Source organism: Mus caroli, chromosome 19 (genome assembly GCF_900094665.2).
Source record: "Mus caroli chromosome 19, CAROLI_EIJ_v1.1, whole genome shotgun sequence".
Lineage (NCBI taxonomy): Eukaryota > Metazoa > Chordata > Mammalia > Rodentia > Muridae > Mus > Mus caroli.
In genome coordinates, this window is record NC_034588.1 from 1,353,055 (window position 1) to 1,379,655 (window position 26,601).

Below are 26,601 nucleotides of genomic sequence, written 5' to 3' on the forward strand. Positions count from 1 at the left end.
GTCTCTAGATGGTCCATCCTTTTGTCTCAGCTCCAAACTTTGTCTCTGTAACTCCTTCCATGGGTGTTTTGTTCCCAATTCTAAGAAGGGGCAAAGTGGCTCAGGGTATTCTTATATAACCATGCAAACAGGGAGCGCCTTCTGCTCTACATGTGCCCGAGGTCTACCCTTGCAGGCTTCCATCTAATACATTTCCCTGTCTTCATTTGTTTGCCTTTTGGTTCTGGTTTGTTTGTTTGTTTGTTGTTTTTTAGATAGGGTCTCATGGGGCCCACACTGGCCTCAAGCTTGTTAAATAGCCAAGGGTGACCTTGGACTCCTAATCTTCCTGCCTGTACCTATCAATACTGAGATTACAGACACATACTGACATATCTGGCCTTGTGATTCCTATTTTGCAGTCTGCCTGCACACACAGTGTAGCCCCCATTCTCCAAGAGTGAGTGTTCCAACCCTGTGACAGTAACCTCTGCCTATACTTCCAATTTTGGTGTCACAGGGAGTCAGGAATTAGCAGACCTTAGGACAGGGCAAACAGAGGACAGACTTTGGGAAGTAGCTATCAGGAGGGTGAAGGGCAGGTAGGCTTGTCTTCTGGACTCGCAGTGTAAACTGTAGAACCATCAGGTAGAGCCCAGTGCTGCTGAGAAGGGTGCAGCAGCTCTGGCCCTGTGAATCGCAGACCCCTGCCTCCATGCCTCACCTCATTTTCCTCCTTCCCTGGTGTCCTCCTCATTGGCAGTGTGGACCTGGTCCATGCTCAGATCCATGTGTCCGAAGGCCGGAGCCTGCCTGACCTGGGACTGCGGCAGGAGAACATCCGCATCAATGGCTGTGCCATTCAGTGTCGGGTCACCACCGAGGACCCTGCACGCAGCTTCCAGCCAGACACTGGCCGCATTGAGGTAGGTGACATTTCAAGTGTGACACTCGCTCCAGCCTGGACTGAGATCTTTCGCTGCCTCTTCATGGTGTCCAGGTTATCACCAAGGGGCCCAGTTGCAGCTGGCTTAGAATACTTGGGAACCCAGTTCTGTCCTAGAGTAAGGGAAGAACATTCCACAGAAACCTAGCAAAAAGTCAGCAGATCACCTGGGCATAGGGACAGACCAGCGTAGGGGATCGTTGTGAGCCCCCACATGTAATGTTTTGGTCCTGGTGCCCTAGGAACCCAAAGCCTCATTGTGACAAACCCAGAATGGCTGATCCTCTACCCAGCCTCTGTCAGAGGTGAGGGGTAGCTGGCAAGGCAGGACCTTGTAGGGAAAAAGAGGGTTGTGGTCTCTGTGGGAGAGTGAGTGAAGCAGCAGGTCCCTCGGGGAAAGCAAAGGAGCTCTTCAGTGGGTGGCACAGAGGAGCAGTTTACCTTAGCTCTGCCGATCCCCCTGTCAGGGTTAGAGCCTTTGGGCTCAGCTGCCTCTGTCCCTTCGATTCCCAGTCTGTGGCTCCAGCCTGGTCACTCACCTTGCATGTCAGTAGCCCTGTCTCCTGGTCAGGGGATGCAGGATAGAAGTTCAGGATGCAGTTAGAGGCAGTCAGGGTTGGCACTGGTGTCCAGGATACAAGGATGTCAAATATGAGCATAAACCAGATGCCAGAATTGCAAAAATGTCCAAAAGTAGCATGGTTAAGTATGAGGCAGAGTTGGGGTGCTAGGTCAGTTCTGATGACCTTGAGGGCCCAAGGGCCACCATAGCTGACCGCCTGCATTCATTTCTGAGTTCCCGGGTCAGGCAGCGTTGGGTTGGTGCTGCCCTATAGCCCTGGCTCTCCTGCCCTTGGCTGACACCAGGGTTCAGCTGCCCGCTGCTGGGCTACTGCACCTCTCCACCTCCACCTTCCCAGCCAGGGGCTGCCTTTCGAGATGGTCACCACAGGGTATTTTTAGCTGGTAGTTCCTGCACACAGTTGAGTGTCCACCCTTAAATATTGCATGAAGTTCTTTACTGAACACAGCTTATGTCCTTAGCAGCAGAAGGGTAGATGCTGAGAGTGTCCCCAGTCCAGTCCCTCTGGCCTCTTCTCTCCCTCACTTTCTCTGTGAACTTCAGATCTCCCACCTGCCCCATGCCTGTCATGAGCACTCACCTGTGTGCAAACCCCTTAGCGGCCATCTGTATCTGCTGCTTCCCCTCTGTTTGCCTCTCGCGCTCCCTGGATGGGTCGGATGCATATTTCATCTCCAAGTCTTTTTCCCACCCCCCTGCTCTTTCTCCCACCCTCCCCTCCACATTAAACACTACCACCACCACCACCAACAGCAGCAGCACCAAAAAACAAAAACCAACCAAACAAAAAAAACCAAGCTGGGTGTGGTGGTGCCATCTCAGCACCCAGGTTGAGGCAGGAGGCTCATCATGAGTTCAAGGCTAGCCTAGGCTACATTATAAGGCTGGGCGGGGCTACAAAAAAGCTGGTCTGTCTCAAAACCAAAAGGAAACCTAAGCAGTGGAATCCTTCCTCGGTCAGCCTGCCCACCTCCTGTCCTTGCTAGCAGCCTGTGGCCTGTGCACTTGTGTGTGTGACCCAGTGCCATCTGGGCAGGGACTTCTCTGCTGCAGTGAGCTGCTGTGTGTGCTTCTCTGGAACAATGGCGGATACAGGATGGGCCTCCAAGGAGGGTCGCCAGGCACGTGGTGAAAGGTCAGGTTCTGGCCCTTCCCACCTGGGCTGCTAACTGGGCTGAGCATGTCTGGGAGCCTGGCAGGGCTGGGCACTCCTCCCCTGTCTCCTCCTTGCTGCAGTACAAGAGTGAATGCATAGGACTCAGAAAGGCTGGAGCCTGGGTCTGTTGGCAGAAGTAGAAAGAAACTTGACTGGTCAGTGATGGGCTGTCTGGGTACCCTTGAGCTCAGCGCTCCGGGGACCAGTTTCCATCCCAACACTGACCTGTGCTTCCCTCTGGCAACAGGTTTTCCGGAGTGGTGAGGGCATGGGGATCCGCCTGGACAACGCCTCTGCATTCCAGGGCGCTGTCATATCGCCCCACTATGACTCTCTGCTCGTCAAGGTCATTGCACACGGCAAAGACCACCCCACAGCTGCCACCAAGATGAGCAGAGCCCTGGCCGAGTTCCGTGTCCGAGGTGTAAAGGTGAGGTGTCGCGCTGTCCCCCACCTTTGCCCACAGTGGGCCCTTTTGGCCGGGTGTTACCGAGGGGCAGGTGTGTTGTCTGCCTCGCTCTTGCTTTACTCTTATTGAAGTGGCTTCAGCCTCAGTGGCACAGTAATCTCTCCTGGCTGGACTCAGACTGCTGGTGCCAGGGCCCTGCTGGGTGTCTGTCTAAGTATGGATTCCTGGGTGAAAGCTCTAGCCCTGACAAGGAAGCTCAGACACTCTGCCAGCTCCTAGCAATCCTGGCTTCCTGGCATCTAGAGTGGCAGTTGCTTCAGAGTAGCAAGGGGCAGGGCTCTGGCCACAGTGGCTGGGCCTCTGCACGGTCACAAGATCCTCATGGTGCCTATTGCTTCCTCGTTGGGCTACTTCTGTAACTAGTTTCTGCAGCTACAGACAAATTCACAGCCAAGAAATGTTATTGTCCTTTAAGCCAGCACCTGCCCACGTAGGGTGGGGCACACTTAGGTATAGACTCAGGCCCACAGCCCCTGTTGAGTTCTTCCCTCCTCTAATAGAGGCTCCCGTGGGTGCTCTGGCTGTGTGGGCAGAGGTGGGTGCTGACCGCTTACAGTCCTCTCATTCTTGTTAAAGCTTAGAGGCTTATGGCTCCACTGTGCCAGTGCTGGCCCCACAGTGGCCAGTCATTTTCCTCTCTGTTCACAGGTTCTGTCAGTCACCATAGTGGGCTCAAAGACTTTTTGGAAAACCTTGTGGGAGGAAGGTTTTGAGCCTGTCCAGTGGGGTAGGGCAAAGAAGCCTGTCTCCTACAGCCAATCTTGGGAAAGAGTGGGTTCCTAGATGCTAGGAACCTTCTGGTTCCATTGGGGGCAGGGGTATGCTGTAAAATCAGTTCCTAACGTCCTAGATTCACTGCCTTATGCTCTGGGACCTGGCTTTCCTCTGGCTGATGAGGGATGGGAGGGGTTGTGGGGTATACGCTGGGCTGTCCCCTGGTTTGAGGTTGTGCCAGGTACCCTGAGCCATGCAGCCATACCGCCTGTCCTGTACCACAGTGACTTCAAGATTCCAGCATCCTCTTGTAGCCGTGAGAGCAGCGACAGTAGGGTTCATGACTACAGGTCTGGGGCCTGTTCCTGTCCCCTTTCTGCACACATCCTACCCTGCATCTGCCCTCTCCTGTCTCCCAACTATTGCTTATGTCCTGCAAGCATTTCTCTAGGTCAGACACAGGTTTGTTATGGTGTCAGAGGAGGTTGGGTGTGTGAGAGCTTGGCTGCAGTTGTGGGCACAGTAGATGCTGCTCAAGCTGCTCAGCTGCCAGTATCTACTGCACTTTCAGTAAGCAACTGGGTGCCCATGTAGGACTCATCTGAGCACTGTGGGGCCCAGCCAGGCATCGAAGCAGAGCAGAAGTCAGCTTTCCCAGAAAGCCTACCATAGAGCTACACATCTTAGAACAGCTATCTCACTCAGGCCCAGGGAAGCACAGGGCCTTCCAGAGGGTCCTCGACTGATGCTGCCTTCTGGCAGGGCCAGCAGACACCAGACTCCAACTCTTGACTGCTACCCTGGGCTTACCATAGACTAGCTGGGAGTCTTGGGCTATGAGAACCATCTCTGCTGGGCCTGGTGCTTTTAGCCTTGACACCTACGCTCACCTGTGGACCCCTAACAGCCTCCCTTCCTCCCTCCCAGAGACCAAGCAGGATGAGACGAAAAACCAACACTGAAGTGTCCCCAACAATTTTATTATAAATAGAAACAAGACTCCCTCTTGGTGGCTGCAGCCCCTGCCTTGGTGGCTCTGAGCACCTGTTGGTGGGACCTGTCCCTTTAGTCTGGAGGCCAAAACCAAGGAAAGGGTTTGCTGTCCCACCAAGTACATGGGGGCCTGAGGTACTGAGGATAAAAAGCAGAATGGGACCCAGGGCCGTGCTGCCCACCCAGGCTGGGTGCTGCCACCTGGGCCCAACAGTGGCACTGCTCCTTCCTCAGGGCACATAAGAGGCTGCCCTTTCTGTCACACCACGCTCTCCTCCAGCCGCTCCGCACTGCCCCCCACCCCCCGACACCCAGCTCCCAGCAGCCCCCCATGTACAGAGTGGCTCCGCCGGGCCCAGGCTCCTCCCAGGCGCCTGGCATACCCGTAGCATCCTCCGGTGTCTCCTAGGTCCAGGGAGCAGCTGCGCTGAGGACGAGGTGGAGGGCTCCGTGGTGGGTGGCTCTTGGGCATGGGGCTGGTGCCACCATTGGTCTGGGATTGGACATGGCTGAGTTTGAGTGGGAGGCGGCCATTCCCAGCTCCCCGGCCCCGAACCAGCAAGGCCACAGTGAAGACCAGTAAGGCAGCCACTAGGACGCCCCCCACTGCCACAGTCAGGGTCCCGCCCAGCACATGGGCCTGTAGGGCATGGCACAGGGGGGTGGCTGGTAGCGTAGAGAAGTGGGCACAGCCCAGCAGTCTAGTGGCCGTGAGGTCGGAGGGCCCAGCAGCAGGTGACAGGGCCAGCAGGCAGAGGTCGTAGTCAGCACCGGGAACCAGGTGCTTCAGCAGGAAGTGGTGGCTGGAGGCTGGTACAATCCTGCAGGCAAGGGCAGGTGGTCAGAGCCCCAGGGTGGGGTACAGCCCCCATCCCCATCTTTCAGGTTTGCCCTGGACAGCCCCTGAGGCCTGTAAGGCCCTGTCCATACACACAGGCCTGCGCTTCCTCAGGAAAGCAGAAGCAATGGCAGGCATCCATGTGTACCACCAGTGTCAGGGCAGAGATGGGTGGGGCATGTGCAGACACAGGCCTCAGGTAAGAGGGGTTGGGGTGGGGGATGGAACCAAACAGAGGCAGAAATACCCAGGGTGGGGGTCGGGTGCTTTAGCAGACACCCAAGCTGCTATCACTGATGGTTAGGAAGGCTGGCACACACAGCCTTACCTGAGACCCCTTATAAAAGCAGCCACATTCCTCTGCCCAAGCCAAGAGTTTAGAAGTAGAGGAGCAGGCACAGGCCTGGAGGGGGAACAGGCAGACCCTGGGGATACAGGTTGAGCAGGGAGGGAGGCGCAGTGAACAAAGCAGGCTGAAGGGCGTGTGCAAGGCCCATCCTCACCGGTAGATGAGGGTCTCATCCTCGCTGCTGTTGTACTGGATTTGGAACATCCACACTGGGTCAGCTGGCCGCCCCAGGCCCCAGCTCACCAGGCCAGAGGTGGCAGTCACCTCCGTCACTTGCACTGCTGGTTCAGATTCTAAAGTTCCCTCGCCTTCGGCAGCAGTTCTAGCAGAAGCAGCAATGTCCGAAGGCCCAGGACGGCCCCCCTCAGCACTGGTGTTCCCACCATGGGGCAAGGCCAGTACCCGGAGCTCCACTCGGGCTGTGGCCTCACCAGCGGGGTTGGTGGCAATGCAGGTATAGGCTCCTGCATCTCCAGCGCCCGTCACCCCAATCTCTAGGGTCCCATTGGGGAAAGCCCAGGCTCGAGAAGAGTTGCCAACCAGCCTGTCATCAGGGCCAACCCAGTGCATGGTAGGTACAGGGTCACCAAGGGCCCTGCACCGGAGGGTGGCCCGCTGGCCCTCTAGCACCCACAGGCGCTGTGTGTGCCGGGCAATCAGCGGAGGCTCACAGGAGAACTCTCCCTCAGGCACTGCCCAGAAGTAGCGGCCTGCCAGGGTTGGTGGAGAAGCGCAGGTTTCCAGGTCATCGGGCCGGGCCAGCCGCCGCAGCCACAGCAGCTCACAGTTGCAGTGCAGTGGGTTCCCGCTGAAACTCAGCACCAGGGGAGAAGGTGAGGCCTCAGCATCCCGGCCTCGGGAGAAGAGTGGATCAGGTGCCAGGGTGGCCAGGCGGTTGGAGGTGAGGTCAAGGCGGGAGAGCTGGCTGAGCTGAGCAAAGACACCTGGGGGTAGTGCATCGATGAGGTTATGGTCCAGGTTCAGGGTATGCAGGGCAGGCATGGAGCCTATGCCAGCCCAGGGAACCTGCCGGAGGTTGTTATAGGACACATCCAGGTCCTCGAGACTGTCAAGGAAGTCGTCGAAGGCCCCGGGGGCGATGCGGCCCAGTTGATTGCCACTGAGAATGAGATGCTGAAGGTTGACAGGCCCCCGCAGGCTGCTGCTGCCCAGCTCCACCAGCCTGTTGCCATCCAGGTGCAAGGAGCGCAGGCTCTCCAGGTCCCCAAAGGAGCGAGCCCCAATGCGGGTGATGGCATTTCGAGACAATGTTAGGTCCACCAGCCCTGTCATGTTGCGGAAGTCAGGTGGTCCCAGGGCCTGGATGAAGTTGTCGGCCAGGCGCAGTTCAACTGTGCGCCTGTCCACGTTGGGTGGCACAAACAGCAGGCCTCGGTGGGCACAAAGGGTGCTGAGTGACTCCGACAGGTTCTGGCACACACAGGGTAGCGGGCAGGCAGCGGCTCCACTGGCCAGCAGCAGCAATAGGAGCGGCGGGGCCATGGTGAGTGCCCTGTGGGAAAGGGCCGCAGCCCCAGGCACAGGTGGGGCTAGGGCACGTGCCCACTTGTGCCCAGGGCACAGTCCCAGGAACCAGTTTCCAGAGTCTGAACCGGGGAAGGTTTGGGTAAGAGGCTCACAGAGGACCCCAGGGAGAAAAGATGGCTGGGGCTGCAGACTAGGGCCCCCCCCAGAGTAAAGGTCACATTTCCCAAGCAGTTGAAGGGAGTCCAGGTACTGGGAACAAGGTAAGGCCTGAGGCAGGAAGTGGAGGAGGGCCAAGAGCAGGGAGGGTCCGGGAACTTCCTTCTGGCATCCTCTGGAATGGCTAGCCCCCTCCCCCCTCCCTGCCTTCCCCTTCGTGGCAGAGGATGGCGTCCCCCAAATCCCTGGCGTGGACTGTGGCTCCTCCCCGGGCGGGCCTCCCTCTGAGCCCTGTCGGGGCGGGGGAGGGGGGGCTCACCTGGTGTCCGTCGCTCAGGGGGCGCGGGCTGGCCTCCCCGCGGACCCAGCCGGCCCCTGCCGACTCCAGGCCGCTCTCTCGCCGGGGCGAGGCCGGGCCCGCCAGCCGCGCGCCCTCCGGCCCATGGCGCTCGGGCCCTCGGCCCCGGCTCTCTCGGCTCCCGGCACCTTTTCTCCGCGCCGTTCGCGGTGGCGGCGGCGGCGACAGGCAGGCGGGTGCGCGCTGGCGGACGCGCGCGCCGCGAACACGCACGTGGAAGGTGGACCGGGAGGGGCACAAGGATCCACCCGGGCCCCAGCCGGGCTCGGGAGGTCACGGGGACACGCGGCCACTGCAGCGCCCACGGGTGGCGCCCAGTCACGCCCGAGGCCCGGCCAAACCCTCCGCTCTGCCCCACGGCGCTGCCGCAGCGCACTCACCCTGGCACGGGCGCGCGCGCCCTCGGCCACCCTGGCGCCCAAGCATCCTGCAACCGCTCAGGCGGGCGCCGCGGCTCTGCAGACAACCAGACAAAGCGCCAGCTCTAGGCCTCTTTACCATCTCCCAAAGACGGGTCTTTGTCACATGTCTCTGGGCACCCTCCCCAACACGCCCACATATGCCCACATTCCCGCACCCACGGGCAGGGCCGGGTGCAAACCCGCACTGTTACTGGGACCCCCGCGTTCGCAGACACACACTGAAGGTCACAACCGTTCTGCATCACCGCGTCACGTGAAGAATCCCCCACAGGCCCGGGCCCTGGAGGGGGGGTGCGGGCTGGGGTGGCGCCCCCAACAGGGCTTCTGCGGGTGGGGCCTGAGGGCTTGGCCAGGGGACTGGCGTCGTGCCCCGCCCCACCGCGCCCCTCCCTCCTCTGCTCCGTCTCCCTCCCGCCCTGCCGGGCGCTCCCCAGCCAACCGGCCTCCGCCTCCGGCTGGATTGGTCTGTGCTGCGCGGTTTCCCAGCAGGCTGGCTGTGGCACGCTGTTTGAAGCTGTGCGTCAGTGGTCCTCTCCGTGTCATAGCTCCGCCTCCCCTCTCCAGAGGGGCCTCCTCCTCGGGAGTGTGGTCCGGACGCTCTAAAATGTGAGGTGGACTCAGAGCCTAGTTGGGTATCGTGTTTGTCTCCCAGGAGTGCTTTCACTTAGTTGGGATAGGAAGTTACCACCTCCTGCGGGGCATCTTCTCGTCCCAGGCTACCTGGACCCCATCTTCCTCTTCCCCTCCCTCCATACCTGAATCTAAGGAGTGCGTGGGTGGCAGGAACTAGGGGAGAAAGAGATTGGATTTTAGTCCTGCCTGGTACAGCTGCACAGCCTTGAGCAAGTTACTTAACTACAGAAGCGCTTTTCTCATGGAGACCCAGGGCTGTTAATTGCCTGTACCATTCACACCTAAGGAAACCCTGCAGCTTGAGGGGCCTAAGTCCTTGCAGCTGGAAGCCAATGCTTGGTTTGTTGCTGGGACACCCGAGCTGTTGCAAAAATAATTTGGATCTTTGGTCATCTGTGACATGAGGTGGTGGCAGGTACTTCTTTTTCTTTCTCTAGAGTTCCCATTCACTCCAAATATACACGTATTCTAGTATCTGCCATGTGTTAGCCTGTTGTGGAAGCCAGGTGGTTCCTGGCCCTGTTCCTACTGCCAGGGAGCTTCCCAGCAGAGGCAATGGTGGGAGGTCCAGTAGTCGCAAAGGGGAGGAATCTGCGTGGTGGCTGGGGACTTTGAGGGTCCTTCTCACCCTTATGCAGCCCTGGGTTCTTCAGATGGTTTTACAGTTAAGTGCCATGCTTTGGTCCCTTTTAGGGGAGGGTGCATGGGCAAGTTTCCAGGAGACAAGCAGATGCAAGGCCCTGACAGCTGGGTCCTGCTTTGTAATCATTAATGACTCCCTATCAGAAGCTGGTGGGCAAGGGTGACTGTATAGAGGCAGCTTGGGGGAAATGTGTGGGTTGAGCAGAAGACATTAAGAGTACAGGATTTGTCATGAGACAGGGGTCCAGCATGCCCAGCCACACAGGAAAAGATGGATAGGCAGGGTAGAGGGCAAGGTATCCATCTAGCAGATAGGCTGGGAGCATGGGATGCAGGGCTTGCTGAGCTCCATGGGAGTGCAGATGTACTGGAGATGGTCCACTTGGCTCCGGAGACAGAGGCTGTCACAGGAGCAGCAGGTCCTGATCAGGGTGTCCTAAGGACAGTAGCATGTGAGAAGTGGAAGGGTAGAAGACGAGGTCAGGAGAGAGTGTCTAGGTGGGAGCTGTGAGCAAGAAGATGGGAGGATGCCTTTGGAATTAGCAGGAGGTGGTCTCATGAAAATGGGTTCAAGAAGCGTGGCTGGCAGGGGCTAAAGGGTGCTGTGTGCTGCTCCCGGAGCAAGGTTCTAGGCCACGGGAGGTGTTAGATCTTAGTGTGAGGACTCAATCATGAGGGGATGGCATTGGCATATGTTCTGGGGTGAGTAAAGATGGAGGGTGTGCATCTAGCCCCTGGCAACTTCAGGGATTGCTGGAGGAATGCTGGTGAGGTGGGGGAAGCCTCAGTGCTCCAGAGGAGCACCTGGAGTCTCCCGTTCCCTCCCTCAAGCTGCCTAGTGACCCCTCCCTCCGCCTCTGTCTTGCAGACCAACATCCCCTTCCTGCAGAATGTTCTCAACAACCAGCAGTTCCTGGCAGGCACAGTGGACACCCAGTTCATCGATGAGAACCCGGAGCTGTTCCAGCTCCGGCCTGCACAGAACCGGGCCCAGAAGTTGCTGCATTACCTCGGTCTGCCTGCGCCGCCCTTCTCTTTCCTGCTGACTTTTTCTTATCTCCCACCCTGTACCCCTGCCCTTGTTAAGGTCCTGCACCCTCCTTTCTGTCCACATGCCCCTTATTAGGTTTCCACTGCCTAGACCCAAGAGGCCCAGGTGTCCTGGAGAAAGCCCCCTTCCCAGAACCCACTACTCACACTGCTGCCCTGGACTCCTCCGAGCAGCCCTGACCCAGTGCCCGCTTTCTCCCCAGGACATGTCATGGTGAATGGCCCTACCACTCCAATCCCTGTCAATGTGAGCCCTAGTCCTGTGGACCCTGCTGTTCCTGTGGTGCCCATAGGTAGGTTGAGGTCCATTTTTAACATCGCAAAGGGAGGTTGCTGCCGTAGGATAGGCGTTGATGTTCTTGTCTACCCTAGGCCCACCTCCAGCTGGTTTCAGGGACATCCTTCTACGAGAGGGGCCAGAGGGCTTCGCCCGAGCTGTGCGGAATCACCAGGGGCTGCTGTTGATGGACACAACCTTCCGGGATGCCCACCAGTCACTGCTGGCCACTAGAGTGCGCACACATGATCTCAAAAAGATTGCGCCCTATGTTGCCCACAACTTCAACAAGCTCTTCAGCATGGAGAACTGGGGAGGCGCCACGTTCGATGTTGCCATGCGCTTCCTGTATGAGTGCCCCTGGCGGCGGCTCCAGGAGCTCCGGGAGCTTATCCCCAACATCCCGTTCCAGATGCTACTGAGGGGGGCCAATGCTGTGGGCTACACCAACTACCCTGACAACGTGGTCTTCAAGTAAGCCTGGGTCTGCTGAGACCACACAGCAGTGGGCTCCAGAGAGTCTTTGGCTGTATCCTCTGGGGACCAAACAGAATTTCAGAGGCAGAGCAGTTAGGGCTTCTGGGTCTCTGTGGCAGCAAACACTGAGGGAGAGGACTTGTCCCAGGAGTCACAGCACAGAACTGGGGTTGAAACGGCCTGAGGGCTCTCTGCTCAGCGTTCTCCTCCTCAGCTACCCTTCCTTGCTAAGAATCTTACTGTCCTCCAGGCTCAGTCAGGCTGGATGGCTCTGCCAGTGCCAGTCACTTGGTCCAGGCTGTCCTGGAAAAGGCCTTGCTCACAGTTTGAAATACCCACTCCCCTGCCAGGCCACACTTCATTCCCTAGGGGCCAGGACCTAGAGAAGGAGGTACAGGAAGTCAGGAAGAATTCACCGATTTTTCTCACCTGCCAGGTTCTGTGAGGTGGCCAAAGAGAATGGTATGGACGTCTTCCGAGTCTTTGACTCCCTCAACTACTTGCCAAACATGCTGCTGGGCATGGAAGCAGCAGGCAGTGCTGGGGGCGTGGTGGAGGCTGCCATCTCGTACACGGGGGACGTGGCTGACCCTAGTCGCACTAAATACTCACTGGAGTACTACATGGGCTTAGCTGAAGAACTGGTGCGAGCTGGCACTCACATCCTGTGCATTAAGGTACCAGGGCCTTTTACCCGTCTCTTCCTCTCACCCTCCCACGATACCCACTGTGGCCTGCAATACAGGAACGCATCAGGTCCCTCCTCACCATAATTCCTTCTCCTCTTCACTTTTTCAGGACATGGCGGGCCTGCTGAAGCCTGCCGCCTGCACCATGCTGGTCAGCTCCCTCCGGGACCGATTCCCCGACCTCCCACTGCACATCCATACCCATGATACATCAGGGGCAGGTGTGGCAGCCATGCTGGCCTGTGCACAAGCAGGGGCTGATGTTGTGGACGTGGCAGTAGACTCCATGTCTGGGATGACCTCACAGCCAAGCATGGGGGCCCTGGTGGCCTGTACCAAAGGGACTCCTTTGGACACAGGTAGGACAGAGGAACAACTTAGGGCCACGCCCCTTTCAAAGTCATGAATAATCCCAGCGAAGCCTGGCAGTCAGATGCCTCACTCTGGCCTGGCCGCTGCCTCCTCCCACCCAAATTTGAGATGAGATCTGAGCTAACGCTGAGTTCTGGAAAGGACCCCTGGGAGTACTGGAACATTGCCAAGCTCTCCTGACTCTAGCTTCCCTGCAGAGGTACCCCTGGAGCGTGTGTTTGACTACAGTGAGTACTGGGAAGGGGCTCGGGGACTGTACGCAGCCTTCGATTGCACGGCTACCATGAAGTCTGGCAACTCCGACGTGTATGAGAATGAGATTCCAGGGGGCCAGTACACCAACCTGCACTTCCAGGCCCATAGCATGGGGCTTGGCTCCAAGTTCAAGGAGGTCAAGAAGGCCTATGTGGAGGCTAACCAGATGCTGGGGGACCTCATCAAGGTGAGCAGGGTCCTTACCTAATGACCCTGCACGCAGTGCTACTGCCTCTGGGCCTAGCATCCTTATTACCAGAGATCTTTTCTCTTCAGGTGACACCATCCTCCAAGATTGTGGGGGACCTGGCCCAGTTTATGGTGCAGAATGGGTTGAGCCGGGCAGAGGCAGAAGCTCAGGCAGAAGAGCTGTCCTTCCCCCGCTCTGTGGTGGAGTTCCTGCAGGGCTACATTGGCATTCCCCATGGGGGTTTCCCGGAGCCCTTTCGCTCTAAGGTAGGGAAGGTGCATCATGATGAGACAGGGGCTGAGTACAAGAACCTGGCCTGACCCTCTGCTTGCTCTTCAGGTGCTAAAGGACCTGCCAAGAATAGAGGGGCGGCCTGGAGCCTCCCTCCCTCCCCTGAACCTGAAGGAGCTGGAGAAGGACCTGATTGATAGGCATGGGGAGGAGGTGACCCCAGAGGACGTCCTCTCTGCAGCCATGTACCCCGATGTCTTTGCTCAATTTAAAGACTTCACGGCTACCTTTGGCCCCCTGGATAGCCTTAATACTCGTCTCTTTCTTCAAGGACCCAAAATTGCAGAGGAGTTTGAGGTCAGTGGTTCTTGTGTTTGTCTTCATTCAGCCCCAGGGCCTACAGTAGCCCTGTCATACAGCTCCCAAACGCTATGCACAGCTTTGTGAGCTGGAGAGCAGAAACAGTCCTGTGTGACCAGGGCTGGGCTCTCCTCACACACACCTGTGCGATCCAGGGCCTGTGGTCATGACTTACTCTGCCTTCTGTGGTCTGCCTTCTCTGCAGGTTGAGCTGGAACGGGGCAAGACCCTGCACATCAAAGCCCTGGCTGTAAGCGACCTGAACCGTGCTGGCCAGAGGCAGGTGTTCTTTGAACTCAATGGGCAGCTTCGATCCATTCTGGTTAAAGACACCCAGGCCATGAAGGTATAGTACCACCAGAGCCAGTCAGGTGGTAGGGATTGGCCTGACCTGCTGTCTTATGTCGTCTCTGTCCTGTTTGCAGGAGATGCACTTCCATCCCAAGGCTTTGAAGGATGTGAAGGGCCAAATTGGGGCCCCGATGCCTGGGAAGGTCATAGACATCAAGGTGGCAGCAGGGGACAAGGTGGCTAAGGGCCAGCCCCTCTGTGTGCTCAGCGCCATGAAGATGGAGACTGTGGTGACTTCGCCCATGGAGGGCACTATCCGAAAGGTTCATGTTACCAAGGACATGACTCTGGAAGGCGACGACCTCATCCTAGAGATCGAGTGATCTCACTCCAGCCTGGCAGCCTGGTCAACCCTACCCCAAGCCTCTCAACAGAAGCTGTGCAGCCAGGGCAGGCCCAGGCCAGCCAGTACCTGAGAGTAGGAAGGCCAGGCCCTTGAGGTCCTGTCCCATGGGACAGCATACACACTACCTGCAATGGCCCGCCCATTCCCTTCAGCTATTTGTCCTTTTCTTACTGGCAGGTAGTTGCTCACATATTCATCTCTTGCCAAATAAGGGTCTGCTCCTCGTGGGAGACTACAGGTGTACAGTAGGTGGCCTTGTACCTGGGGGAGGTGGTTTAGGGGTTCTACCTCTGGGGGTAGAGGGAAGACCTAATTCACAGGTCCTGGGAAATTTGCTCAATAAAAGTGGCCTTCCCTTGCCCTCCACACTAGGTCATGTACAGTCTACCCCACCCTAGTGACAGTGTGGTATATTTCTCTCAAACTCCCATGGATCTAGGCCAGATCTGCTGCTGCTTTTTTTTTTTTTTTTTTCTTTAAACTTCCTAGACCTTGGTAAAGTAGNCCCCGCAAGCCTGTCTGTCTAGTGTTCACGGGGTGCTTGGACCAGTCCTATCCTCTACTGTTGGGAGCTGCCTGCCAGGCTTACCTGCCCAGGTAGCTGGGACAGTATACATAGTCCCAAATACACAGAGTCCCAAGGTTCCAAGACCATGTTACCCAAGTTAAATCTCTTTAATATCCCAATACAAAGTCTTGATGCAAAAAGACAATGAGAAAACCCTGGGAAGTTGAGAGGAGGGGTTTTATAAATAAACCCACCGAGCAGCTTTTCAAGGGGGGAGGGGGGACGCAAAGGAGCCAGGGAAGCATCAGTCCAAAGAGAGAGTCCACAGCTCCTAGGATTTGCCTTGTCCCCTCCCCTCCAGTTGCTGCTCATCCCCCTTCGAGAGGGGCTGCACCCTTTGGATATCTGCTCCTTTCTCTTGGTCCCTGGGAGTCAACTAGCTCTGGCTTCAATCCCCTACAAAAATTCCTGAGATCTCGGGGACCCCAGCCAGTCCCTCCCTTGCAGTATTCCTTGGTAAGGAGGGGCTGGAGAGCCCATCAGAGTTCACTGGAGTGCACAGAAGAGTGACCGTCAGGAGCACAGTAGGGTCTCTGAGGCCCCCGTTCGTTCCAAAAGCAAACAAAGAGGAAGGCTGCCATAGAGCTTGGGGTCTGTCAGGGGTTGAAGCAGAAGCAGGAAAAGTCCCACACCAAGGGCATAGCCTGCCAGCAGTGGCCACTTCTGTGGATGCTCCAGGGCTGCACACACTGCAGGGAAGCCCATGTAGTTGCAGAAAGAGTGGCAGAGAACCGGCCCTATCAGGTGTCCTGGAGAGAGAGGGCACAACATGTGAAGCAGCTCCCCCCCCCCCACTGGCCCTTCTAGTTAGTGACCCGCCCCCCCCAACGCCACATACTCATCTGCCCCCATGTTATAACCTCTGCTTCCACCTCTCAGATCTTAAGAAGCTGAGGGCCCTGGCTTAGACTGTCTCTAGGAATGTGGTAAAAGAAACAGTTGCATCCAGTGTCCCCCTTCTCCCACCCACATCTGTGGGCCCCTGGAGACCCATGAAAGGCCGAGGACCAACCTGTGCGGATGAAGAGGAAAGCTGTATAAGCACCGAAGACAGCGGTGTAGGAGAACTGGAACGCTGGAGATGGAGGCTGCGAGTGACCACAACTGCATGCCCACCCTACCCCAGCACTGCACATCCCACAGCCAGAGTCCACCCATTCCCCTTGGCAGTGGCTGCCTGCCCATTATGTGTGGCTGTTCTCTGTACCCCACCTTCCGTAATTAGTGGGCCCCGTCCAATACTTATAGCTCCAACCCTTTCTGCAGAGTGTCTATGAGGGACATCAGAGCACCCCACCCCTTGACTGCCTCTGGAGCTCTCCAGGCCTCACCTGCAGACAAGACGATATTTCCCACACTGCTTTGGCGGAAGCGCAGCTGCTCAATAATGTGGTGAAAATGGGCTGGGAGGAAGGTGAAAACCACATATGCCTCTGGCTTGCTACCTAGCTCCCCCTCACCCAAAGCCCCATTTTTAGCCCTCATGCTGGGAACATCATTGCTGGACGGGCTAGACTCACCGACTCCAAAAAAGAGTGGGCAGGTGAACACAGCAGGGCCCAGACCTGTGCACGGCGCTAGCATGGGCAGCATGCAAGCCCTGAACACCAGCTCCTCTGTCAGCGGTGCAATAACTTGGTTTCGTAGCCAGCGCATGTCTGTGAGGCAGCGGGCCCAAGAACGAGGGGCTAGAGGGAATGTTCAGGATAAGCAGTGAGTGCTTGGTTACTAGAGACATCTGGGCCCTCTCCCACAGGTTTACTCTAGCCAAAATCAGTTTAGGAGAAACAGAATCAGAATGGGGAAGGGAACCAGCCTTATCAGACCGAATTACAACGGCTTGAGATGACTGACAGCAGTTAGGGAAGGCAGCAGTAGATGAGGGAGTCACAGTAAATCCCAGAGGCACCCAAATTTAACCAAGGCCAATCTTTGGGGAAGCCAAATGATGGGAGAGCAGGGGAAGATGCTGTCTGGCCCATATCAAGTGCTGTTTGGGGTCCAGAAAGGCCTCCTTGAGTATCACACTTACAGGGTACCCAGCAATGTAATCCATTTTACTGATGTGGAAACACACGCTGAGAGGTGACATCTCACCTCTTCAGTCCAGATCACACCATCTCACTGACTCCTTTCCCCAGTGTTCTGGACTGCCTGTGCCTACCTTTTCCTCAGTCTTGAAGACTCACCCAGGACAACCTTCAGCCCATCTATCAGGTCACACGGGCAATCCATAGAGAGCTGCATCAGTGGACCCAGGAAAAGGATCTGGGGGGAGGCAAACATAAAATGAAAGCCTTTTACCACAATCCAATGACCTTGCCCACACCTATGCCCTTGGTCAGCCTCACCAGACCTCAGGTTTCCTGAGTTCTAGGGTTTCCCAGCCATGTACACCAGGGGCTTAGGGGGCCACATCATAATTCCTGTCTTCCATCTGCCAAATGCTGTACCCAAGCAGGGCACGTCATTACACTAGTGTCAACAGAGTTGGAAAAATAAAGCAGGACTCACCATAGTTAGCAGCAGGGGCAGCAGCGCTGCTGGGAAAATGCCCTCCAGTCTGAAGCCCATCAAGGTAAGCAGTGATGTGCCTGGCTGAGCCACAGGAAAGGGGGCATCAGTGATGTTCCCTCCCACAAAAATCTAGATTCTTCCCCTAGCTGCCCTGTGCCCCACCTCCTTCGCACCTGGATGCCAGTGAGTTCCCTCCAGAGCAGCACGCAAAGAGGGGACAAGCTGGACACTACCAGGACACTGGTGAAACGCCGCTTGATAACAGCGGGGTGGTCCCTAGGGAAAGGGACAGTAAGTTCCAGGGGGCCTGCAGCAACACGCCAACGCGGCCCCACCCCCGTCCGGCCCAAGCTCCGCCCGCAGCCCCGCCCCACGAGGGCGCAGATCGCGGCCGCGCGCGCATCCCCCGCACCTGGGCAGCTCGCTCTTCCACACGTAGAGGCTGCCCACGTAGGAGCAGGCGAGGCTGAAGCAGGAGAACACAGACACCCAGCAGCACAGCCCTGGGCCCGGGCCGCTCAGCGCGGCTGACTCGGGCTGCCGCTCTGGCCGCGATACCGACAGTAAACGCAGCCCGTCCCCGCCCAGCGCCGCCATCACGCCCGGAGCCGTGGCGCGCGGCAGTGACGCGACGGCGCGGGTGACGTCAGGCGGCGGCGCGAGTTGCCGGGTCCCCCGGGCGCCCCTCCCCTTGCACTATAGTTGACACTGTGTGCTTGGAGCGGCTTTATTGAAATACAGAAGGCGTGACACGCGTGTCCCGGGCTTCCTTGGCTTGCTGGGCGTCTCAGAGCGAATGCTTAGGACCTGTGTCCCGGATTCAGCCACTCGGACAGATTGGCGACCTCCTGTAGCCACAAGTCCTGCGGGAGCAGAGGAGGCGGTGGTGAGGACCCGGCGGTGGTAGCTCAGGCCCGCACCCGCCCTGCTCTCGCTGCGGTACCTCCAGGCCGCTGTCTGCCGCCTGGGCCCTGCCGTGGGCCGCTTGGGTCTGCGATCCTCTAGCAGTGAGGGAGGCCTCGGTGAGCTCGCGGTCGCGCGTGGCGGATTTTGGCGGGCTCAGGTCCCTTGCTGAGCCCAGAGCTCGCGATTCTTCCCTGCCATGGTTGGGGCTGCCCCTCTTAAGCCTCTTGTTTTCTGCTTGCCCGATGGATTCTAGGAGAGAACAAGCCCATTTCATCTTACTCCCGAAGATTTGTGCCAATGCTACAGAGATTGTTGGGGCAGGGGCATCGTTCTGAATTAACTCTACCGCTCCACCTCTCCGGATGAAAACATTTCAGTGCCTGACTTCCCATGATAGGAGACATCTAACTTTCCGCCCAAACTAGGTGATATGCATTCCAAGTTCCTCTCTGAAACCAAGCTTTGCTTCGGGCAATAAGCAACTCAATCTCTCTCTGGTATTGTTCTAAGCAGTTACTACAGAGGCAGCTTTTTGTTGTTGATGTTCAGACAGATTCTCTTGAAACCCAGGCTAGCCTTAAAGTGATCATCTTGCTTCTAACACCCAAGTGCTGGAATTAGACACTCGTGAACATGCTTTAGCTCAGCGGTTCGCAACCTGCGGGTCGCACATCAGATACTTACACTGTGGTTCATAACAGTGGCAAAATGACAGTTAATTAGTAACAACGAAGATAACTGTATGGCTGGGGATCACCACAACACGAGGCACTGTATTAAAGGGTGGCAGTATCAGGAAGGCTGGGAACCACCATTAGCTTATCCGTAGTAGATCCACGTTTGGAAGAACAAACAGGGAGGAGGATCAAGCTCAGGGTATTGACAAGCAAGCAAACTCTGACACTGAGCTACATCCCCAACCTCGCAGGTGCAGATTTACAGAGTCTTGCCTTGGCAGATTCCTCCTGAGTAGGTCCCTGGGGATATCAGTCAATGAATGCACGTTTCTCTGGAAAAGCTAATGTGCACATACTAAGTACAACGCACAAGTCCTATCGAGTAGCTTTAAAGTAGGAATGCATGCTGTTGCTACTCCAAGTCCCTCAATCCCTGTGGAAGGCAGCCAAATCCCAGGTGGCAGCAGCATGGCTAAAGTGGAATGGGATCGGTGGAGAGTTGGACCACTCCACACCATGAATTTTATTTCTCTGATTTCAGTCCAGGGCTTACCCCCAAAGCTAGAGACTTACCTTCAGGGAATTCCTGGCCAATATTCTTGTGCTGGTCTTTGGTGTTCTGGGCCGAAATGTTTTTCTCTGGAGTCAGGTGCTTTAACAATTAGAAAGTAAGTCCAAGTGAATTCTGCAGAAGTCTGAGTGACCCTTAGTGGGACGTGTGGTTTGGTTTATATGGATGTTTTCACCTGGAACTCCCTCATCCTCCTGACTCAACAGTCTCTACTTGGCCTCCAGCTTTCAAAGCACCCCCCTTCTGTGGACCCTTGTACAACTCACACTGTAGCCATTCCCAGCACATCCCTGAGCCTCAGGCTCTGAAGGGTGGCACTATTCATCATTTCATGTGTTTATGCCCATCTTTCTACTCCAGGGTTACTATGTGTATTTGTAACTATGTGAACTGTGTGACTACAGGAGAGGTGTTCAGATCCCCTGCAATTGGAGTTACACTTTGACAAGCTGCCTGATGTGAATACTGGGAACCAAACCAAACCAATAGCAGCATGGTCCCTCTTACACACAGCCATTTCTCCAGTCCCTTTTTATTTAGTCTTGGCCGTCTGGAACTCAGTATGTGGTGTAGAACAAGCTGGGCTTGAACTTGCAGAGATCCTCCTACCTTTGCCTCACAAGTGCTAGAATTAAAGCCATACACCACAATCCCTGGCCCTGTCTTTTTTTTAAAATTAAAATTCTTTGAGACAGGGTCTCATATATCCCAGAGCTGACCTTTAATGTCTGATCATCTGTCCCTCTATATACACGTACACTTAGTTAAAAATACATCTTTTAAAAAGATGAAAAAATAAGTGTTTGCATGAAAGCTGCAGGAGCACACCCCTAGCACTTCATAAAATGGCATAGTAGCACATATGTAATCCCAGCACTCAGGAGAGGGAGACCGAAAGAGCAGGAGTTCCTCAACTACAGAGGAAGATAAAGGCCATTCTCAGATACACAGTGAGACCCTCCTCCCCGCCCCCATACCTGTAATGTCTACTTCAAAGAACACCAAGGGGAGGGGAGAAGTAAGCCAATAGAAGGTGGGCAGGGCTTTGGGAGAGAAGCTGGGTTATGTGCAGTTCAGCCGTCCCAGTGCTTGTTTTCAGTGTGATGGAGACCTCTGGAGACTGGGGGGAGGAGCACACAGCACAGTGACTATCCTTAAAAGCATCAAGTTGACACTTTCAAAGGGAAGTCTTAGGTAAGAATTACACCACAGTACTATGCATTCTACGATACACTGCTTCTTGTTTCCCCCTTTAAGACAGTTTTGCTAGATAGCTCTGTCTGTCCTGGAATTTACTATGTAGGCCAGGTTGGCCTCTGTCTTCTAAATGCTGGGATTAAATGTGAGAGCTACCTGGCATCCTCATTACAGATTTTTATGTTCTAGGAGCTCTGCAGTTACAGTTATCATCATCATTTCTGGGGGATCCCACAGTCTCTCCTCAGATGCACACACATGAGACTCACTGTGTATTAATACAAATTCCAACTTCTAAGTAATTCCATTCTGAGGAACACACAGGGACAAAGATCACCCTCAAACCAGCACAGTTTCAGTTCACTCTGGCCTGGGAAATCGTGTGTAACACACGTCTTTGTCTTTTTCCTTTTAGAAACTGGTCTTACAGAGGGGTGACCCACTTGAGATGGCTAACACTGTGAGCCTTGCATGCCTATCGGTATCTGGGTCCCCAGAGAGACAGCCCAGTCCTTTAGAGAACTGCCATTTCTCCTTAAACTATAGATGGGTTAATTCTATATCTGGTGAGTTGGCTAGTTACTATGGAAACAAAGTAAAAGGAAAAAAAAAAAAAAACCTGACCTATCGCCTTGATCATGTAGTTTGTAGCTGAAGCCACTGGGGGCCGCTATTGTGCCACCAATGAGTTAACACAAAGTGGCCTCTAATAGAAGGAAGGACTAATGACAATGGATCTGTGCACTCATTCCCTGGCCTTGCCACCCAGCCCTACAAAGGCACAATGTGATCAGGCTTTGAAACCCTGCCAGTTATTAGCCACGTAACCAGCAAGGTGTGAGTTTCACAGCCACCTTATTTATAAGGTGGAAGATAATGACCTAATTCAGAGCATCTGTGTTGAGACGGAAGTGGAAATACAGATGAGGCATTCTGTAAATACTCCTTTCTTTCAACATCATTGAGTTAAGTGGGCCACAGATGGCCCTGAGGCTGTGAGCCACCACTAGAGTCAAAAGGTAAAGAGCTCAGATCAGTTCTTTCAGACTTCACTGGGATGTCAGAGAGGTCCAAGCAGAAGATCAGAAGCAGAAACACCCCAGAGCCTGAGGGGATCTTCCTGGGTTCTAATGATGGCTCAGGCTGTGTTCTCAAGGTGTTCCTGGTTGAAGTAATGACACTGTACCCCTTCAGTTTGCCCACATCCTAACACCAAGAGCCTGTGAATGTGAGATTATTTGGAAAAAGGGGTCTTTGCAGATATAATTAAGGATTCAGGACCATAATGCATGCAGGACTCAGGCTGGGCCCTCCTAAATCAGAAACAGTTGGGTAGGGAAAGACTAGGTGAAGATGGGGGTAGAAACTGGAGTTATGTAAGTCACAAACTAGGAAACCAGAGAGACAGGATGGATTCTCTCCTAATGCATCTAAAGGAAACACAAGCCTGCTCATGCCTCGATTTTGAACTTCTGGCCTCCAGCGCTATGACAGACTAAATGATGTTTTTAAGTCACTAAGTCTCTGGTAATGGCTTACAGCATCTCTAGGGAACGAACACCATGTTTAGAAGCTTCGCTTGCTTGAGGTGTGGCCATCAGCTCTCCAACTCCAAGAAAACCAATGAGATTTAGTGAGGCCTGCACACCAGGTATGACAGAAGTTGTGAAGGGAGCATTGACAGGCTCTGCTTTGTGGGCTGCCCTTCTTGAGCACCAGCACCCCTCCAACAGGTAAAAAGAGGTACAAAGGGAGAACAAATGCCCACACTGTCCTGAAGGGCCTGCTCTTTCTGAAAGTGGTGAGACACCGTGTGAGGGGCTGGAGAGACAGCGCAGCAGTCAAGAGCACTTGTAGCTCTTGGAAAGGGCAGGAGGTTGGTTTCCAGGGTCTCACGACACCTATAACTCCGACTCCAAGAGATCACATGTGCACATCAACAGTTCATTCCCTTTATGGTTGAACAGTGCTCACCTATATAGATCATCAAACTGTTGGGAGGTGCAACAAATACACAACAAAGAGACTATGAACATGGATGCGCTTATTTCAATGTGACACAGTGGGGTAGCTAGGCCAGATAGGCATATGTGTAACCCCCCCAAACCTGTCAAGTTGTCTTCCAAAGGACTTATCTACCTCACCCCCCCCCTTTTTTTTCGAGACAGGGTTTCTCTGTATAGCCCTGGCTGTACTGGAACTCACTTTGTAGACTAGGCTGGCCACGAACTCAGAAATCTGAGCCTCTGCCTCCCGAGTGCTGGGATTAAAGGCGTGTGCCACCACCGCCAGGCTTTACCCCCTTTTCGAGATAGGGTTTCATCATGTTGCCTGGGTTTGACTAAACGGTCTTCCTACCTCAGCTGTCAAAGCTGGGGCTACAGGCACATGCCACCATGCCCATTGGCCTTTTTATTCCTGAACCTGTGATTTTTATGTGAATTTTCATACCATGATTAATTGTTGTATGTATTTATTTGTGGATTCTGGGTTCTGTATGAGCACTCTTGCTAAGTGTGCTCACTTACTGAATAGAGTTCTATAACGAACTTTGTTTGACAAGTGGCCTGTACTTATTTTTAAACTAGAAATCCAGTTTCTTCCATAGACACAAGATTATCCCATGTCACAGGGGTGACCCTTTAGTAAGTTACCCATTTCATCATTTGTCACATTTGTCAAATATGACCTTCTGAGAGTAATTTAAAAATACTGGATGTCACATTTTTAATTTCTGATACCAATATATATCTCAAATATTGGTTTTGGTTTTTCAAGATCCTCTGTATTTTGGAACTCAGTCTGTAGATCAGCCTGACCTTGGACTCACAGATATCACCTGCAGTAGAGGCATCTTATAGTTAACACCAACCAACCAACCAACCAACCAACCTGAGACAAGGCCTTCTTGCTATGCAGCCCCATCTGGTCTTGAATTCACTATGTAGCCCAAGCTGCTTCAGACTCTCCATGCCCCTGCCTCACCCTCCTGGGTACTAGGGTTACAGCTGTGCACTGCAGGAAGCCCTCTCTCTCACTCTGGCTTACCTGCTTATTCCTTTATTAACATGATCAATGTACTCTACCTTTTCCTTTCCATGGTTTTTCTTTATTTTTATTTCCTATTAACTTCCACATGGCTCTTTATTATTTCATTTGCTCTGTTTCTGCAGCTTGCTCTTCTCTGTCCATAAGAGCTTTGGCTGGCACGGCTGCCATGCTGAAGTCATCCTCTCCAGGCAGGACAACGTTAGCTACAGTCCACACATTCTGATCATCTGCATTTTCATTTCATTAAATTACTTCTAACTTCTCTTTGTCCTTTTCTTCTTAAAGATTTACTTACTTTATGTATGTGAGTACACTGTCCTCTCTTCAGACACACCAGAAGAAGGCATCAGATCCCATTACAGATGGTTGTGAGCCACCATGTGGTTGCTGGGAATTGAACTCAGGACCTCTGGAAGTGTAGTCAGTGCTCTTAACCCCTGAGCCATCTCTCCAGCCCCTAACTTTTCTTTAACTTCATGTTTTATCTCATTTATCATGTATTTTACAACTACTATAAAATCTTTCAGATATTTTTCTGTTATTAGTTTTGTTTTAGTAATTCTAGTGTGGTCAAAATATACTTTAGAAGCTGGTGATATGGTTCAGTGGGCAAAGCGTTAGTTACCAAGCCTTAGTTCCATATCTTGAGCCCACATGGTAGGAGAGGACAGATCCCTGCCAGTCCTCACTCAGATTCCTACATACGACTGTAGCAGTGTCACAGAATAACATCAACAAACACCGTGTACTCCAGAGCACGATGCCTCGCTGATGAAGGCAGCTGCCGATTGCCAATCCTCAGTACCCAAGTTCAAGCCCTGGAACACACGGAGTGAGGAGCAGCTTCTGCAAGCTGTCCCCTGACCTCCTCACAAGTAGCTGTAGAAATATTTTAAACATAAATTTGTATATTTTAAAATAAGTTTACATTGGGAGATATCTAATGTCTGGGAATGTAGTCTATTCTGATACAAAGATATCTAAAGGCTGGAATACGCACTGCTCTGACATAGAAATATCTGATGGCTGGAATATGTTCTATCCTGCTGAATGTATCGTGTGTGTATGCGGAACTGTACTCTTACATGGTTGGACAAAGTGTTTTTATGAACATCAATTAGGTCAAATTGATTGATAGCACTGTTAAAAACTTACAGACTTACTGATTTCCTATCTAGTCATCCTGCCAGTTATTGAGAGAAGTATGTTGAAATCTCCAGACATAGCTTGTATTTAGCTCCTTGCACTTAAGAGTTTCATTTTGTTTCCTGCATTTTAAAGCCTTCTTAAACGGTCTGTGCATGTTTAGGACTATGGATGGCCCCTGAGCTGTGATGGTCAGCATGGATTCTTGGCTCCACAGTGGTTGGAGATGTACATTCAAATAATCTTTGTGGGTCCCCCATCCTTTTTTGTTTTATTTTTCGAGACAGGGTTTCTCTATGAAGCCAGGGCTGTCCTGAAGCTCACGTTGTAGACCAGGCTGGCTTCAAACTCAGAGATCTGCGTGCTTCCTCTGGGATTAAAGGCGTGCTCCTACACTGCCTGGCTTCCCCCTAGTCCACACATTCAGAATAACATTCAGTATAGCCCACAAACTGTTGTATAAAATTGGCTTTGTGTTTATAGTTTTTCCAAGGTAGAAGCTGTGTATCTGAACACATTTAAGCTAGGCTGGGCTATGCTATTCAGTTACCTAGGTGTGTTAAGTGGGATTTAGTTGTGATTTTAACTTATGGTGGGCTACTGCAATGCAATCTAATTATAAGTTGAGGAGTATCTGTAGGTGTCAGGATCAACTGACTTCATTAGTATGAAGTGACCCTCCCTATTTTTATTATTATTTATTAATGTGTGTATGATGTGTGTAAGCACATGCATGCTGGAGGATGGAGGACTAGCCTGTGGGGTCAGTTCTCTCTTGGTCTCTTGCTCTTTCTGCTATGCTGTGCTAGCTGATACACAAATTTCTACCCAATTCTTCAGCCTTAGAAGCGCTGAGATTAAAGATATACTACCACATATGGCTTTTTCCGTGGGCTCTGGGAATCAACCTCTGGTCTCCAGACTTTCTCAGCAAGAGCCTTAACCCTGAGCCATCTCGCTGGCCCTGAAATGATCCCATTTATTCTACATAGTATTTTCCACTCTAAAACCTACTTGTCTGATGCTAATATCACCAGTCTAGCTCTAGTTTGTATTAATATGGTGCATATTTTCCTGTGTGTGTGTGTAGACCAGCACGTCTTTTCCTCTATCACACTCCACCTTATTTTTTGAGACTGGATCTCTCACTGAACCTGAAGTTTACCATTTCAGTTAGAATACCCGGCCAGGAAGTCTCCAGGGCATCTACTGTGTCCGCCTTGGCAGTGAGGTTACAGACACACAATGGCATCCATTTTTATGTGAGCGATGGGAATCAGAATTCAGAGCCTGCTGGATAATGCTGGTGGTGGCGCATGCCTTTAATCGCAACACTTAGGAGACAGAGACAGAGGCAAGTGGATCTCTTGAGTTCAAGACCAGCCTGATCTGCACAGCAAGTTCCAGGACAGCCAGGGCTACTCAGAAAAACTGTCCTGAAAATGAACAAACACCTCCACAAAAACCAGAATTCAGATCCTGGTGCCTGCACAATAAGCACTTTACCCACTGAGCCATCTCTCCGGCTTGTCTTTTTGATTGTTTGGTTTTGCTCTAAAATGAGATTCTATTTCAGAACCTGAGGCTAGAAGTGGTCTCAGTTAAAATAGGATTCTTCCAGACTGTATAGTAACTTCCTAATTC

At 53.6% G+C, this 26,601-nt stretch overlaps 4 protein-coding genes across 11 annotated transcripts in view; 1 reads left to right on the plus strand and 3 right to left on the minus strand.

The window, feature by feature from the left end:
- The window catches only part of Pc (pyruvate carboxylase), a 109,037-nt gene extending 94,326 nt beyond the window's left edge, over nt 1-14,711 (plus strand). For all 4 annotated transcript variants that reach the window (XM_021151256.1, XM_021151255.2, XM_021151258.1 and 1 more), the window contains 12 exons: nt 743-905; nt 2,912-3,094; nt 10,595-10,739; nt 10,980-11,069; nt 11,149-11,527; nt 11,967-12,207; nt 12,329-12,578; nt 12,789-13,033; nt 13,123-13,302; nt 13,376-13,624; nt 13,833-13,973; nt 14,053-14,711. In XM_021151256.1, the coding sequence (XP_021006915.1) occupies nt 743-905; nt 2,912-3,094; nt 10,595-10,739; nt 10,980-11,069; nt 11,149-11,527; nt 11,967-12,207; nt 12,329-12,578; nt 12,789-13,033; nt 13,123-13,302; nt 13,376-13,624; nt 13,833-13,973; nt 14,053-14,301 (2,515 nt within the window). In that variant the 3' untranslated portion in view covers nt 14,302-14,711. The remainder of the gene's footprint in view (nt 1-742; nt 906-2,911; nt 3,095-10,594; nt 10,740-10,979; nt 11,070-11,148; nt 11,528-11,966; nt 12,208-12,328; nt 12,579-12,788; nt 13,034-13,122; nt 13,303-13,375; nt 13,625-13,832; nt 13,974-14,052) is intronic.
- Nucleotides 4,807-8,815, minus strand: Lrfn4 (leucine rich repeat and fibronectin type III domain containing 4). Of its 2 annotated transcripts, none has more exons than XM_021151262.2 (3): nt 7,991-8,815; nt 6,182-7,540; nt 4,807-5,661 (listed from the first exon to the last, which is right to left on the minus strand). In XM_021151262.2, exons 2-3 carry the CDS (start codon nt 7,528-7,530, stop codon nt 5,100-5,102), a joined length of 1,911 nt encoding a protein of 636 aa, XP_021006921.1. In that variant the 5' UTR covers nt 7,531-7,540; nt 7,991-8,815; the 3' UTR covers nt 4,807-5,099. The 2 variants fall into 2 exon arrangements, with proteins under 2 accessions (XP_021006921.1, XP_021006923.1); XM_021151264.2 differs by having other exon boundaries at nt 6,182-7,593; nt 7,991-8,163.
- Nucleotides 14,712-14,961: 250 nt separating the features above from the next.
- Rce1 (Ras converting CAAX endopeptidase 1) lies at nt 14,962-18,033 on the minus strand. 4 transcript variants are annotated; one of them, XM_021151265.2, is made up of 8 exons: nt 17,822-18,028; nt 17,583-17,685; nt 17,407-17,490; nt 17,082-17,160; nt 16,413-16,580; nt 16,224-16,295; nt 15,905-15,980; nt 14,962-15,641 (listed from the first exon to the last, which is right to left on the minus strand). In XM_021151265.2, the coding sequence occupies exons 1-8, from the start codon at nt 18,004-18,006 to the stop codon at nt 15,281-15,283; spliced, it is 1,128 nt and encodes a 375-aa protein (XP_021006924.1). In that variant the 5' UTR covers nt 18,007-18,028; the 3' UTR covers nt 14,962-15,280. The 4 variants fall into 4 exon arrangements, with proteins under 4 accessions (XP_021006924.1, XP_021006926.1, XP_021006925.1 ...); XM_021151267.2 differs by having other exon boundaries at nt 14,963-15,641; nt 17,407-17,486; XM_021151266.2 differs by having other exon boundaries at nt 14,964-15,641; nt 15,905-15,967; nt 17,822-18,033.
- A 196-nt stretch (nt 18,034-18,229) lies between these two features.
- Nucleotides 18,230-26,601, minus strand: part of C19H11orf80 (chromosome 19 C11orf80 homolog) — a 74,135-nt gene continuing 65,763 nt past the window's right edge. Inside the window, exons 14-15 of the mRNA XM_021151260.2 lie at nt 19,566-19,644; nt 18,230-18,564 (exon numbers count right to left, since the gene is read on the minus strand). Of these exons, the coding sequence (XP_021006919.1) occupies nt 18,230-18,564; nt 19,566-19,644 (414 nt within the window). The remainder of the gene's footprint in view (nt 18,565-19,565; nt 19,645-26,601) is intronic.

Coding starts and splice junctions, on each gene's coding strand:
- Rce1 (XM_021151265.2), bottom strand. CDS start 18,006: ATGGCGGCGCTGGGCGGGGACGGGCTGCGTTTACTGTCGGTATCGCGG. Junction 17,686..17,821: donor TGGAAGAGCGAGCTGCCCAG/GTGCGGGGGATG, acceptor CCCTTTCCCTAG/GGACCACCCCGCTGTTATCA. Junction 17,161..17,406: donor TGCCCCTGCTGCTAACTATG/GTGAGTCCTGCT, acceptor GCCTCCCCCCAG/ATCCTTTTCCTGGGTCCACT.
- Lrfn4 (XM_021151262.2), bottom strand. CDS start 7,530: ATGGCCCCGCCGCTCCTATTGCTGCTGCTGGCCAGTGGAGCCGCTGCC. Junction 5,662..6,181: donor GATGAGACCCTCATCTACCG/GTGAGGATGGGC, acceptor CCTTGCCTGCAG/GATTGTACCAGCCTCCAGCC.